The 14,663-nt window shown below is 55.1% G+C and overlaps 1 protein-coding gene across 7 annotated transcripts in view; it reads right to left on the minus strand.

Annotated features, from left to right (window-relative positions):
* Positions 1 to 473: 473 nt before the first annotated feature.
* SLC27A1 (solute carrier family 27 member 1) overlaps positions 474 to 14,663 on the minus strand; it is a 31,228-nt gene continuing 17,038 nt past the window's right edge. For 3 of the 7 annotated variants that reach the window (XM_032627939.1, XM_032627941.1, XM_032627937.1), the window contains exons 3-14: positions 14,105 to 14,499; positions 13,817 to 13,978; positions 13,651 to 13,720; positions 12,795 to 12,886; positions 12,613 to 12,722; positions 5,468 to 5,677; positions 4,178 to 4,304; positions 3,951 to 4,088; positions 3,714 to 3,878; positions 3,399 to 3,509; positions 3,164 to 3,310; positions 474 to 1,932 (exon numbers count right to left, since the gene is read on the minus strand). In XM_032627939.1, coding sequence (XP_032483830.1) covers positions 1,775 to 1,932; positions 3,164 to 3,310; positions 3,399 to 3,509; positions 3,714 to 3,878; positions 3,951 to 4,088; positions 4,178 to 4,304; positions 5,468 to 5,677; positions 12,613 to 12,722; positions 12,795 to 12,886; positions 13,651 to 13,720; positions 13,817 to 13,978; positions 14,105 to 14,499 — 1,885 coding nt within the window. In that variant the 3' untranslated portion in view covers positions 474 to 1,774. Of the gene's footprint in view, positions 1,933 to 3,163; positions 3,311 to 3,398; positions 3,574 to 3,713; positions 3,879 to 3,950; positions 4,089 to 4,177; positions 4,305 to 5,467; positions 5,678 to 12,612; positions 12,723 to 12,794; positions 12,887 to 13,650; positions 13,721 to 13,816; positions 13,979 to 14,104; positions 14,500 to 14,663 lie in introns of those variants that run through there. The other 4 variants (XM_032627938.1, XM_032627936.1, XM_032627942.1 and 1 more) reach the window with 4 other exon arrangements.

Below are 14,663 nucleotides of genomic sequence, written 5' to 3' on the forward strand. Positions count from 1 at the left end.
GGACAGCTGAAGGTGGGAGCTGAGAGTATGAACTCTGGAGCTCAATGTCCTGGGTTCAACTCCCATCTCAGGCAGCTACCCTTGCAGGCTCAGTGGTTCTCGCCCAGAGCTATGGCCTTACGTGCTGACCCCACACACAGAGGGGCTCCCTTCCTGGGGCAGCCAGACATGCCAGGACACACCCTCTGTCCCCGGCCATCCTGTGCACCTGCCGGAACCCAAGGCAGATAGGCTGTCCCTCTCCCGGGACCACCAAGGTCAGCACGGGGCTATGGGAGGACCCGGAGGCTGCAGGGAGGTGGCGAGAACGCTAACCCACATGCCCCCCCCCGCCCCCCATCCCCAGACCCCTGAAGCCTTGCAGGTTGGAGAAGAGGCAACAGGAGCTGTAAGTAAAGGCTGAGTGTGTTTTGCTCATGTCTGGTGACTGTGTGTTCCCCGGTGAGAGGCCTGAAACTGACAGGGTTCTGGGCCACGTGGGGACAAACGGTGAGTGACTGAGTTCCCATCAGGCACCAGACACTCTGCAGGTTTATTTCTTAAATTCAGCTAGGAAACAAAATCTCAGTGCTTAGAAAGGCCCGTGCAAAACAGCATGGGGTCACCTGCTACTGGCCTTGCTGTTCTAGGTGCGGGACGGTGCTGCCGGAGGCAGGGACAGAGGGGCAGTTTAGGTGGCAGGCCCCAACGGTGGGTGTCCAGGCTGAGCCATCGACGAAGCTGATGGGGATGTCCGAGCCATCCTGGCAGGGTTGTCTCGGGATGTCACCAACCCAGGGTCCGAGCTGTCACTAGCAAGGCTAGCGGAACATTCAATAGGCTGGAATGCCTGAGGCCCAAGAGGCCATCTCAGATGCCACCCCTGGCCTGGAGGCTTCTCCCAACCCCACTGCTGCCACTCCCGTGTGTCCCTCCAGCAGCCACACCAGGTAGGATCCCCAAGAGGCCTCTGCCAGGGTGAGCATCTGAGCAGTGGGCCGAGAGCCACCCAGAGCCATCTTCAGGGCCCCTCCAGCAGAAGCTCCGTGGAGACGCCTGAACAGGGACATCTGGGCAGGGGAAACATCCAAGTGGTCACAGTCAGTTCCAGAAGTTTCTGGGGTATCAGGAAGGGCAGGCAAGGCAAGGGAGACCCACCAGGGATAGGAAGTGCAAAAGGCAATTGGCCCGGCCGGGGAGAGATTTCCCGTTGACCTGCACCCCTGGCCGAGGCCCCCCTACTCCCGGGCTGGCCAGGCAGACACCCCCGGCTCCTCAGTTCAGCAAGGAGAGTGGAGGGCCTGCCTGGAGCTCATGCAGTGCTACAACGTCCAGGAATCTAGCAGCCTAGGGAGGTCTGGGCTGGGTGGGCCTTGTTAAGGCACAGCTGAGAGGGAGGTGGAGAGGCCCCACTCGGGTTTACCACCCAGTGGGGAGGACCCGCGGAGGCCCCCAAGGCAGCTGGGCCTCCGCACAGACCCCAGCTCCCAGGAAATGTCTGTTCTACTTTCGGCAGGAAGAGGGCAGGGGAGGAAAGATGGAGGAGAGAGGTGAGGGCAGTCAGGGACAGGAGGGAGGCCGAGAAGCAGGGCGCAGAGACAGACACACACACAGACACAGGAGTGGAAGACAGGCAGGGGGCAACCAGAGGAGGAGAGGAGGAGGGTGAAGGCGGGAAATACAGGCTCCTCCCGGGATCCAGTTTCTCTGCCCCCAGGACGGGGCAGGGCTGTCTGGCTCAAGCCCCCCTCGCTTGCTGGGCCTGGTGCAGTCTCTGGTGGGCCGAGGAAGAGCGTCAGAGGGAGAAGGCACCCGAACAGATGCGGGTGTAGACACCCTGATCCAGAGGCAGGTAGTGGCCCTGCTTCAGGTCCAGGAAGAAGAGCCGGTCTGAGGTCTGGCGTGGGTCGAAGCCCTCGTGCTGCAGCCTCGTCTTCTGAATCTTGAAGGTGCCTGTGGGGATGGGGGTGGGGGTGGAAGTGGGGTGGGGTGGGGACTCGGCAGGGGGATTCCAGGAATCCACCCCCCCCCGCAACTCGCCATCCTGTCCTGCACCTCCAGGCCTCTGAAGAGGCCTCTGCTAGGAACATTCTTCCCCATTTTGCCTGCCTGACTCCCCCCTGGCCTTTGGATCTCAGCTTCATGCCCTCTCCTCCAGGGAGGCCTCCCTGACCACCCTCATCATGGCCTGAAGCTCTGTGTACCCCCTGCCTGGTCACGTGCCGACCCCCCACAAGACCAAGAAGGTGACAGGGCTGGCTCTGTCACACAGTAGGTCAGGAGTCAGCAACTTATAGGCCCATGGCCCACCCCACGGGCCAGATTCAGCCCACCATTCGAGGTGGGCCACGCCCATTCACGTACACACTGTTTACTATTGCTTTTGCCCTACAGCTGCAGAGGCTGTGGCCCACAACTGAAAATATTTACCATCTGGGACTTTAAGAAAAAGTGTGCACTCCCTGCGGTAGACTATTAAAGAAGGGTTTTGTGAAAGACAGGGTTAGGGTTGGTAGAAAAAAATGGAGGGAGAATCCCTGTGTGCTCTAGAGTTGGGAAGGTTTTTTTTCTTTTCAAATGAAACTTCAAAAGCACAAACCTGTGTGCACTGGTGGCAGAGTGGTGAGCATAGCTGCCTTCCAAAAGCACAAACCACAAAATTGAAAAAGCAGAGGTGGTAGTGGTGGTGGTGTTTAAGTTTGTATCAAAATTAGAGGCGCCTTTTCAATAAAGGGCACCATGGACAGAGTTAAGAGATTCCAAAACAGAAGAGATGTAGAAGGTCTGAAACCACTATGGAATTAACATCTAGACTATTACGGGAAATTTCCGTAAATCACAAAGAAAGATGAGGCAATACAAAGACGGGTCAAAGATACGAAGGGTGATTTACAGCAGAGGAAACCTCAGAGGTGTGAGATGATTTGCTCAAATTTCCTAGTCATCAGAAAAAATGCTGAATATAAAGAAACGCACCCAATACTGCAGGATACCCAGTGGGAGTGCGAGTGAGAAACAGAAAGAAATAAGTATGTAAATAAAACAAGAAAAGGGCTTGGCCCACAGTGCCGGCTGGCCATGAACCATTACGTTGGACCTGGCACAGGGACTGAACTAGGACAAATAAGTAAATGACTGAGGAACTAAAAGACAGATGGATACACGAAGAGACAGGGGGCCGCACCTGTGGTGTCCACCTGGGGCAGGAGGCGCAGGAAGATGGGCCGTGCGTAGGGTGCCAGCACCTTCTGCAGCTCCTGGTACAGGGCATTGGGGCTCAGCTGTCCGTGGGGGTCCGCAATGGCCGCCATGCCTGCTTTGCCCTCCACCCCTGGAGACAGAGGTTTGGCTGAGACCACCACCCTTCGCCCCTCCATGGGACCAGATCCACCCTCCAACGGTGGCCCCTGGCTTCTGACCTCCGGTCCCTTCCACCTGGAATAATGCTCGCCAAAGCAGCAAACATTTTATGGAGCTCCTGCTGCACTCCCTGCGGCCCTGAGCCACGGCTGATTTCATGAGCCCATTTTCTGGATGAGGAAACTGAGGCTCAACATCAGGCATGAGGAGAGATTCCAGATCCAGGCCGCCACCCTGTCGGGTGCAGTTGTCCAGGTTGTGCACTGCTTTAGGTCCTGCCTACAAGGGTACCTGTACCTCCAAGCTCCTCCTGACTGGGCTCCTCCGGGGCTGCTCCCAGGACCCTAGAACCACCCCCAGAGCCCCCAGCTTGCCTGGCACGGCCACCCCGTACACGGCCACATCTGTCTGGCCCAGCAGGCGACTCAGCACGCCCTCCACCTCAGTGGTGGAGACGTTCTCCCCACGCCAGCGGAAGGTGTCCCCGCTGCGGTCCCGGAAGTACATATAGCCCAGCTCATCCATCACCAGCACGTCACCTGGCAGAGAGGAGAGGGGGAGGTAAGACGGCGACCTGCCATCCCTACGGCCAGCCCCCAGGGTCTGCACACCTGAGAGGTAGGCGCTGTCACCCTTGCGGAAGACGCTGTGGGTGATCTTCCTGCTCGTGGCACTCTCGCTGATGTAGCCATCGAAGCGACGCAGAGGGTCTTGCTGGTTGATCTGGCCCACGAGGAGGCCGGGCTCCCCTAGGGAGGAGGCGGCGCTCGGGCTGTGCTGGGCGGGCAGGAGGCGGGGGGCCCCGGCTCCCCGGGGGACTGGGCGGGACCCTGCTCACCGGCCTGGCATGGGATGCAGAGGCCCTGGGCATCCCGCAGTAGTTCCATGGTGTCCTCATTGACCTTCACCAGTCGGATGGGGTACACATTGGGCAGGATGCGGCTGTTGAAGCCACAGGAGCCGACCTGGGATGCGGCCAGCCGAGTCAACGAGGAGCCCCGGGGTGACACGGTGTCCTCCCCGCCCCCCACACACACACCTTGCCTCTCCTGCCCCAGGGCCTGGAATTAGCACTCCCTAGTGTCACCCAACTCTGTGACCTTGGATGATCTGAAAGATGGGGGTATTAAGTGCAGCATCCTGCCAGGAATCGTGCCCCCCTCTCCCACCTTCCCAGCCTCCCTTGCAGTCATGTGAGGAGACCTGCCAGCCGGCCGCCACTTCCTGGTCCTTAAAACTTTCCAGGCTGGCAGGAAGTGGATGGCCAAAGTGATCCTGAAGCCATGTAGGGACACTGGCAGAGCTTCTGCCCGCTGCCCACTGCATGTCACCCTGCCTGGCTCAGTTCTATGAGCAGAAAGGCCGAATGGGTTTCTGCCGCTGCACACGGTTGGGTATATTTGTTAGAGCGGCAACCTCTGCTGGTACGGCCAGAGTGTGCTCTGGGACCGTCCGTTCAAGAGATGTGCGTGATGGGGACTGTGCCTTGTCCTCAGGTGCTGGGGACCCAGCAGCGAGAGACAGAAAGAACCCCTACCCCCTAGGGTGATGTATTATTCTTCTCGTTCTCTGTTCCTGACTTTGGATGGGAAGGGCTTAATAAGGGAGAAGGAGGGTCCTGAGAGGGCAGAGTGGAGATAATAATTATTAATCATAAAAGCATCTGTTTGCAGAGTGCCTGCTGCACGGGGAAGGGGTGCTGTGCTGAGCTCATGACGTTGGGTGATTAGAACAAACCTAATAAGTTGTTAACCCCATTTACAGATAAGGAAACGAAGACCCAAGGAGTCTGAGTGACTTGCCCAGTAGGAGGAGATCAGCACCCCATTTCTGGCCCTGGACCCCCCCAGAGCCCTGCTCTCCCCTGCCACCTCCACTGCTAGAAATTGAGGCTCAGAAAGGCTGAGGTGCTTGCCCAGGACAACACAGTCACGCTGTGAATTTGAACTCAGGGGCGACGGTCACGTGACTGGACAAGCCAGAAAGAAGAAAGCATCCGAGTGCCCTGGCCGAACTGCCCACCACACTCCAGGCTGTTCTTTGGGGACACGGGGCCGGCGAGGCATAGGTAGCAGCGATCCCTGAACCCCGAGACCTGCCCGGGCCGGGCCGCCCCGCCCGCGCCCACCTTCCCGTCCATGTTGGCGATGCTGCAGTTGCACTCCGTGGCTCCGTAGAACTCGCCGACCTGGCGCACGCCGAAGCGCTCCGTGAACTCCTCCCAGATGGCTGGCCGCAACCCGTTGCCCACCGCCAGGCGCACGCAGTGCCGCCCTTCTGCCTCGCTCACCGGCTGTTTCAGCAGGTAGCGGCAGATCTCCCCGATGTACTGGACCACCTAGGTGGGTGGGAAGTGAGCAGTGGGCGCCTGCACCGGAGCAGAGAGGAGCCGGCTGGGGGTGGAAGCTGCCGCGGGCCAGAGACCCCCAGACCCAGCGACCTCCCCCACTCCAACCTGGGCGCTAGGAACAAAACGGCCTTAAAGATGATGATAGCAAGGAAACAGACCAGGCCTATCCATTCCCTCAATCCCCAACGCTCCTTCCATCTGAGTGGATGCATCGCATCCCCCATGCCCCTCCAGCGGTCCCTCTATCCCCTCCGCTGCTTTCTGGGGACACCACGTGTGGTGCACGCAGGCAGGAAGGTGAGCCGTGGCGTTGACACTCCACAGGGCAACCCTCAGCCCAGAGGCGATGTGCTCTACACTGTTCCCTAGAGCCCCAACCATCTGAGCTCAGGGCGCCCACAGTCCTGATCCTGGGGTGGGACCACTCTCACATGCATGCTCTTCGCTGCCTCCCTGAAGTCACAGCAGGGACCCAGCCCCAGTTGCCCATGGAGTCACCTACTCACTGCCCGCCCCCCCCCCCGCACCGCCCCCTGGGCTCCTTCTCTCCCTGTCTTGTGGCTCCACCCCCTGGGGTCAAGTCCCAGATACCCCAGGTGCCCTTGAGTCCTCATCTCCAGGACGGCTTCTTAATGATACCCTCCCCATTTTACAGATGGAGAAACTGAGGTTCACAGACAGTAAGTAACCACCAAGGCTGATAATGTGGTAAAATTTGATATGTATCTGGGCATCCTGGCTCCAGAGTCTCAATGAAGCAGTTACATGTTCAGAATTAACCACCATGGCAATCAGTACAGCTTCAAAGTACTCACTAGATGAAGTACAAAAAATTCGACCTGTGATCAATTCCATGTGACCCTGCTGCCCTCACTGCCCCCTGTCCTTCTAACTCCTATGCTCACTCGGCTCTGCCACGTGGGTCTCCTCCTCAGGGCCTTTGCACATATTGTGCCCTCTGCCTAGAACAATCTTCCCCCAGATGCACCTGGGTCCTCAGGTCTCGGCTCAAATGTCACCGTGACTGAGAGGTATTCCCTAAGCAGGACTTAATAAGGATCTGATAAATACAAGTGCACTGAGCGCTCACTGCCAGCCAATCAGAGAGCTCATTTGTTTCATCTTCCTGAGACTCCATGTTGGAGAGGAAGGTACTGAGACCCGGAGAGGGGGCACAGGTGGCCCAAGATCACCCGCTGCTGACCAGGAAGCAAGCCCCAGGCAAGGCAAGATCAGAGACCCTGATGGTTTCTCTCCCTCTGCCCCCAGGCTCCCTCATGTGCTTTGGGTGTGGCCCAGCCCACCCCATCTCCAGGACAGAACAAGTCATACAGCCTGGCCAATCATTCCAGTCCATCCCCAGACACTGATTGGTTCAAGGATAAGCATGTGACCACAGCTAAGCCAATGAGAATCAGCCCTGAGACTTTTAATGGACTGGTGGGAAGACAGGCTCTTTCTCAACTAGAACTGCGGGGAACACTCCTGGAGAAGCAGGGCTGGGGAGGAAGCCACCCACTAAGGAAAGAAGAAAACAAGAGGAAGAGGAAAACAAGAAAGAGAGAGAGAGAGAGAGAGAGAGAGAGGCCTTCCTTGATCAAGGTGTGCCTGAAGCTGTCCACCATGTGGCCTCCTCGGTTCCATAAGCTAATAAATCCCTTTCCTCAAGAAAGCCAGAATTGAGGTTAGGGCTGGGTTTAGGGTTTTGGTTTTACCTGTCAACTGACAAAGTCCTGCCTAAATACATAGCTGCCCTCCAGACCATCACAGGTAGACACAGCCACACTCTGAGCAGCTCACAGATGTCCTCTCCAGAAACCAGGCTGGGGAAGGGACAACACAGCCACAGTTGAGGCAGCTGAAGGTTTCAATGACCCTGTGGCCCTGAGGCCACATCTACATACTGAGAGCCAGACAGCTGATCTTTACTCTGGCCTGGACCCTCGGACAGACCCAGGGCTGAAGGGAAGACAACACAGGTCAGCTCAGAGAGGCAGACACCAGGTGCCCCAGCCGAGACCTCCTGCCTGCAGGGCAGTACCTGGAAAGAAGCTGGCAGTGAACTGTCAACCTGGGACCCCCACTACAACTCCCGAGTCAGAGTGACCTCATACACCAAATGTACACACCCAAGTGGGTATGGGGAGACACAGGAACTATACACCCATGGATGGATGATGGGTTGACTTACCTGTCGCCTGCCCATCAGCTTTATGCGCTAAAAAAGGGGAGATCACAGCCCCATGAAGATGGCTGGGCAGTTGATCTGATGGCTCTTTCTGCCAACGGGAGAGGCCACAACAGTGAGAGGCCCGCGTACCGCACACACACATAAAAAGAAATAAATGGCTAAGTGGGCCATTTTAAGTGGGCCATGCCCACTGCTGCAAATAAAACAGCCACACAGTTTCCCCCATCCTACAGCCAGCCATGAGATGGGATTTCTAAACCCAAACGCAAGCTCTTAAGTCTTTTTGGCATCCTTGTTAAACTTGACCTTTGAGGATTCCATCCTCTACTCCTTAAAGAGCCCCTCAGTGCCTTCTCTTGGTCACAGAAATACCCCTTCAAGGAAACAGAATGGAATTTCAGGGGCCCCGGAGACAGTGAACAAAGCCCAATGCGACACAGCATGTCAAAGACAAAGAGAGGGACCGCCAGACACCACAGGCCTCCCAGTGGAGGACATGACATCACCCACAGGGAACCCTTGCCAAAAAAGCAGGACTTGAAGAGATCAAATATCTAGATCAGTGGTTCTCAACCACAGTCAAGACACCTGACAATGTCTGGAAACGTTTTTAATGATCACAGCTGGGAGGTGGGGTGCTAGTGGCATCCAGTGATTTTAGAACAGAAATGCTGTTAAATAACCTACAGTGCAGAGGACAGCCCTCACCACAGAGAACGATGCGGCTCCAAAGCCACACTGCTGTGGTTGAGAGATGCTGTGCTTCCACTATGGAGAACAGTATAGAGATTCCTCAAATAACTGAACACAGAGTTACCATGTGATCCTGCAATCCCACTCCTGGGCATATATCTGGACAACACTCTTCACTTGAAAAGATACGTGCACCCCAATGTTCATAGCAGTACTACTTACAGTAGCCAAAACATGGAAGCAACCTAAGTGTCCACTGACAGCGGAATGGATAAAGAAGATGCGGTACATATATATACAATGGAATATTACTCAGCCATAAAAAAAGAATGAAATAATGCCATTTACAGCAACATGGGCCGACCTGGAGATTATCATATAAAAAGAACTAAGTCAAACAGAGAAAGACAAGTATCATATGATATCACATCTATGTGAAATCTTAAAAAAATGATAGAAATGGGGCTTCCCTGGTGGCGCAGTGGTTGAGAGTCTGCCTGCCGATGCAGGGGACACGGGTTCGTGCCCCGGTCCGGGAAGATCCCACATGCCGCGGAGCGGCTGGGCCCGTGAGCCATGGCCGCTGAGCCCGCGCGTCCGGAGCCTCTGCTCCGCAGCAGGAGAGGCCACAACTGTGAGAGGCCCGCGTACCGCAAAAAAAAAAAAAAAAAAAAAAAATGATCGAAATGAACTTGTTTATGAAACAGAAATAGACTTAAGGTTACCAAAGGGGATGGGTGGGAGAGATAAATTAGGAGTCTGGGATTAACATATATACACTACTATATATAAAATAAACAACAGGACCTACTGTATAGCACAGGGAACTATATTCAATATCTTGTAATAATCTATAATGGAAAATGGAAAATAATCTGAAAAAGAATATATATATATATAATGTTTATATATATATATAACTGAGTCACTTTGCTGTATACCTGAAACTAACACAACATTGTATAAATTAACTATATGTCAATTTTAAAAAGTAGTTAAAAAACAAAACAAAAAAAACCCGCTACGCTTGACCCTACTCCCAAGGTACAGGAAGTGCCAGGGAGAGAGAAGCATGTCAAAGGACCTCCCAGCAATACCCAGACTGGGAAAACACTACAGGCCAAACTTCATTTCTTCAATAAATAAATTACAAGGAGGGGTGGGAGGAGAATGAGGGAGAGACAAGGGGTACCTACAGATGAAAGGATTCTTATAGGAAACATCAACTAGTTGCAATGTGTGGGTCTTACCTAAAAACTGATTTTAAAAAAAAATACGGAAACAAAAAAACCCCCATATTTTGGCATGGTAAAACACTGGGGATCAGGCCACTGTCCGGATTCCTGATAATTGAGAAATCACTGGCACTTTTTGGCTGTGATAATGATACTGAGGTTATGTGTTTGTGGGTTTTTTTCCTTCTTTTCTACTCTTTCTTTTATTGGGGTCAAATACACACAATATAAAATTTACCGTCTTAGCCATTTCTTTTCCATCTTAGCCATTTTTAAGGGTACAGTTCAGTGTATTAAATACATTCACATTGTTGAGCAGCCATCACCACTATCCATCCCCAGAAATTTTTTTTTTTTTGGCCACACCACGTGACTTCTGAGATTTTAGTTCCCTGACCAGGGATAGAACCCGGTCCCTCAGCAGTGAGAGTGTCGGGGCCTAACCACTAGACTGCCAGGGAGCTCCCCCACAAAAATATTTTTACCTTGTAAATCTGAAACTCTATACCCAGTAAACACTAACTCCCCATTCCCCCCTCCCCTGGCCTTGGCAACTACCATCCTACTTTCTGTCTATGATTTTAGCTACTGTGAGTACCCAATGTAAGTGGAATCATGGAGTATTTGTCTTTTTGCGATTGGCTTATTTCATTCAGCGTAATGTCCTCAACGGTCATCCATATTGTAGCCTGTGTCGGAACTTCCTTCCTTTTTAAGGCTGAATAATAGTCCACTGTAGGGATGAACCACATTTTGCTTATCCATTCATTCTGTTGCTGAACACTTGGATTGCTTCCATGTTTTATTTATTGTGAATAATCTGCTATGAACATGGGTGTACAAATATCTCTTTGAGACCCTGCTTTCAAATCTTTTGTTTCATTTTTTTTTAATTAATTAATTTATTTATTTTTGGCTGTGTTGGGTCTTCGTTGCTGTGCGGGGGCTTTCTCTAGTTGCGGTGAGCGGGGGCTACTCTTTGTTGCAGTGCATGGGCTCCTCATTGCGGTGGCTTCTCTTGTTATGGAGCACGGGCTCTAGGCACGCGGGCTTCAGTAGTTGTGGCACGCAGGTTCAGTAGCTGTGGCTCCCGGGCTCTAGAGCGCAGGCTCAGTAGTTGTGGTGCACGGACTTAGTTGCCCCGTGGCATGTGGGATGTGGGATCTTCCCGAACCCGGGATCGAACCCAAGTCCCCTGCATTGGCAGGCGGATTCTTAACCACTGCGCCACCAGGGAAGTCCCAAATCTTGTTTTAAAAACAGCCCTCACCAGACACAAAAGGCCACACAGAGATCCCATTTATAAGAAATGTCCAGAACAGGCAAACCCATAGAGACAGAAAGCAGATTCATGGTTGCCAGGGACTGGGGGAAGGGGAATGGGGAATGACTGCCAGTGGGGACAGCATGTTCTTTTGGGGGTGATGGAAATGTTCTGGAACTACATAGAGGTGGTGACTGTACAACACTGTAAATGGACTAAGCGCCACTGAAGTGTCCACTTTAAAACAGCTAATCTTGGGGACTTCCCTGGCGACCCAGTGGTTAAGACTCCGCCCTTCCACTGCAGGGGGCACGGGTTCCACCCCCGGTTGGGGAACTAAGATCCCGCATGCCGTGAGGCGTGGCCAAAAAATAAATAAATAAATAAATAAATAAAACTAAATAGTTCAAAAATTGAAAACAAACAAACAAAAAAAGCTAATCTTACGTGAATTTCACCTCAATTGAAAAAAAAAAACACCAATCCTCAGCTTTCAGAGGTTTTACTGACATATCTATGCAGGAAACACGCTGCTGTCTGGGGCTGCTTCACAACAACACAGAAGGAGGGATGTGCTGGGGGCGTGGAGGGGGCAGGAGAGGGTATCTGATGTCCTCTGGAGCCGAGTGATGGATACCTGGGAATCCCCTAAACTTTTCTGTCCACATTTATGTATATTTGCAACTCTCAAGAGTTAAGTTAGTAAACGGACTGTCTTCTCTTTCAAGATTCAGATTAGCAGTTTTCCCCAGACCACCCCCCACCACCCCAAGCAGAACATAAAATCCTCAAAAGCACAGCAGGGCAGAGTCATCACCCCGAGGGATCCCCCAGGATGCCCGGCCCAGAGCCCCCTACCCTGTCCAGCTGTGTGATCTGGGCAAGTGGCTGAACGTCTCTGGGACCCACCTGTTCAAGGTGGGGTCAGCACCTGCCAATTTGCCAGTCCCTGGACACACCCCCTTCCCTCCCCTCCTCACTCCTTCTTCCACCTGGAGGAAGGTACTAGGCACCTGTATTTCCACCCCCATCACAGCACTGAAATCCTAGGCCTGCTCTCCTCTCATTGTGGAGGGGAGAGGAGAGGAAGGGATTTGTCTTACCCCCTACCTGCTCTGCAGGACAGTGGATGCCCTCCACCTCTGCTTCATGCCTATCCCACCAGGAAGCCCTGGGCTTTGTGGCCTTAACCAGCCCAGCGCGGTGACTGCACCCATTTCCCTGCAGCCACCAGCAGGGAAGACCTTCAGGGCACAGGGAGTAGGGAAGGCAGCACCTTAAGGATCTCAGGCAGTCTGTGTCCAATTAAAAGCCTCAGTTTCTCCACCTGCAGAATGGGTATGACGCCTTTTCGCGCTCCCAAGCAGCTGTGAGGTTCCAATGAGTTTACGTGTTGAAGGTTTAGCCTCGGGCTGGGCCTTGAGCACAGAAGCACTGACTGCCCCCTCCCAGCCCCACCGAGTCCCTGGGAGGCATTCAGAGCCATATACTTGGGAGGGTGGGCGGAGGGCTGGAGGTGCGAGAGGGGGCGGGGCCTGACCGTGCAGTTGTACTTGACGCAGTCATCCCAGAAGCGGCTGGCTGAAAACTTCTTGCGGAGGACCACAGTCAGCCCGTAGATAAGACACTGACCCACGCCAATGATGTTCCCTGCACAGAGTGGACTCAATGAGGGGTCCCCAATGCCCCGCCCCCTCCCCCGCCCAAGCTTCCCTGTGGTACCTGCCGAGTGGTACAGGGGCAGACAGTCGTAGAGCACATCTGCCGCCTGCATGCTGTAGGAGTGGTGGGTAAATGCCGCTATGCGGTAGTACCTGCAGGGGCAGGGAGTGCAGGGGCTGGGACCCACACCCCCGAAAAAAGCATGGCGTGGGGGGAGCGAGCTGCGTACTGAGGCCGAGCCAGCCCAGCTCATAGGGGCCTTATAGGCTGGCAGGAGAGGAACATGCAACAAATTAAGAAAATGGTGCTTGCTGCCATGAGGGGTATAATAGAGCAAAGGGAGAGAGAGAGGCTGAAGGGGACAAAGCCAGGGAGGGTGGGGTAACCTGCCTGGGGAGGTGACACATGAGCTAAGGCCCGGCAAGAAGGTGCTGTAGGGTGAGCTAGGGAAGGGCACCCAGGTGAAGCGCAGAGCATATGCAAAGGTCCTGAGGCCAGAAGGAGTCTGGCGGGTTTGAGGAAGTGTGAGGGGTCGAGGAGGGAGCGAGCGAGAGGTGGAGAGGAGGAAAATGACATCAGAGAAGTGGCGGGAGCCGCACAACACAAATACGGCTTTTATTCTGAGGGCCAAGGAGGGCACAGGGAGGTTTGGCACAGAGGAGGTCTGACTTAGGATTTTAAACCTTGCTATGGTCACTGATGAGAAGGGGACTGTTGGGGGCAGGAGTGGGGACAGGAGGAGACTGAGGAGGGGCAGAGGGCAGCACGGTGTCCTGAGATGGGCTGTGGGTTTTACCCAGTTGGGATCAAGATGCCCACAAGACCCCAAAAGGAGCTGGGGGTTGGGGGGATCAGGCCATAGAGAGGAACTGGAGTGGCTTTCCTGCGCTGGGGGCAATGCCCACGGGCCCCTCACCTGCTGTGTACGACGATGGCAGCCTTGGGCAGCCCCGTGGTCCCTGATGTGTAGATGTAGAAGAGTCGATCTAAGAGAGATGTGGGTGTTGGGGACCGGAGGCTGGCGTGAGGCGGACGAGGGGACTGGGTGGGCATCGGCAGGGGGGGATCCCACCTGGACTCACCATCCATGCCCTTGCCAGGGGGCTGGGCTAGGGGGGCTGTGGAGGCCTCCTTCAGCAGCGGGTCCAGGAGCTGGGTGTCCGGCAAGACACCCTCGGGCCCCACGTCTCCAGAACAGAACTTGACCAGGCTCTTGCCCAGCTGTCCACTCACCTCGGCCACCACTGCGGCCCAAAACATATGTCACGGTCAAGGACGGGCAGGTCCCCTCCCAGGGCCGGGGAAGCACCATCTCCCTGCCCTGGGCGGCCCCAGGCCCCCACCGAGATGCTGCCCACACCCGGCCTCACCCGCTGCCAGCTCCTGTCCGAAGACCAGGGCCTTGGCGCCCGAGGTGCCCAGGCAGAAGATCAGGGGCTCCCGCCGCAGGTTAACATTGAGCAGCGCGGCCTCCATGCCCGCCTTGGCCAGACCCAGCCACAGCCCCACAAACTCAGGCCGGCCCTCCAGGAAGATGGCCACCACGTCGCCTGGCGTGTAGCCCAGATGGCAGAATAGGTTGGCCACGGCATTGGAGTAGGCGTCCAGCTGCGCGAAGGTCCAGCACACGCCGCTGCCCGCGTCCACCAGCGCCAGGTGCTCAGGCTGCCGCCGTACCACCTCCTGGAAGATCCGCGGGATGGTGTGGCGGGCGCGCTGGTGCCACCGCAGCTCCAGGCGCACGCGCATCAGCACGAAGAGGCCGCTGGGAGGGGGGACGAGGGGACAGTGTCACTGAGGGTCCTGCCCGGCTCCCGGGAGACCACCCCAAGCCTCAGCATCCCCACGTGGAGAAAGCGGAGGAGAAGGTCCCTGTGTTCCCAAGGGTGGCAAGTGTTCAATCAGGACCCTTGGGCTGCTGGGTCTCGG

Source organism: Phocoena sinus, chromosome 3 (genome assembly GCF_008692025.1).
Source record: "Phocoena sinus isolate mPhoSin1 chromosome 3, mPhoSin1.pri, whole genome shotgun sequence".
NCBI classification, from domain to species: domain Eukaryota; kingdom Metazoa; phylum Chordata; class Mammalia; order Artiodactyla; family Phocoenidae; genus Phocoena; species Phocoena sinus.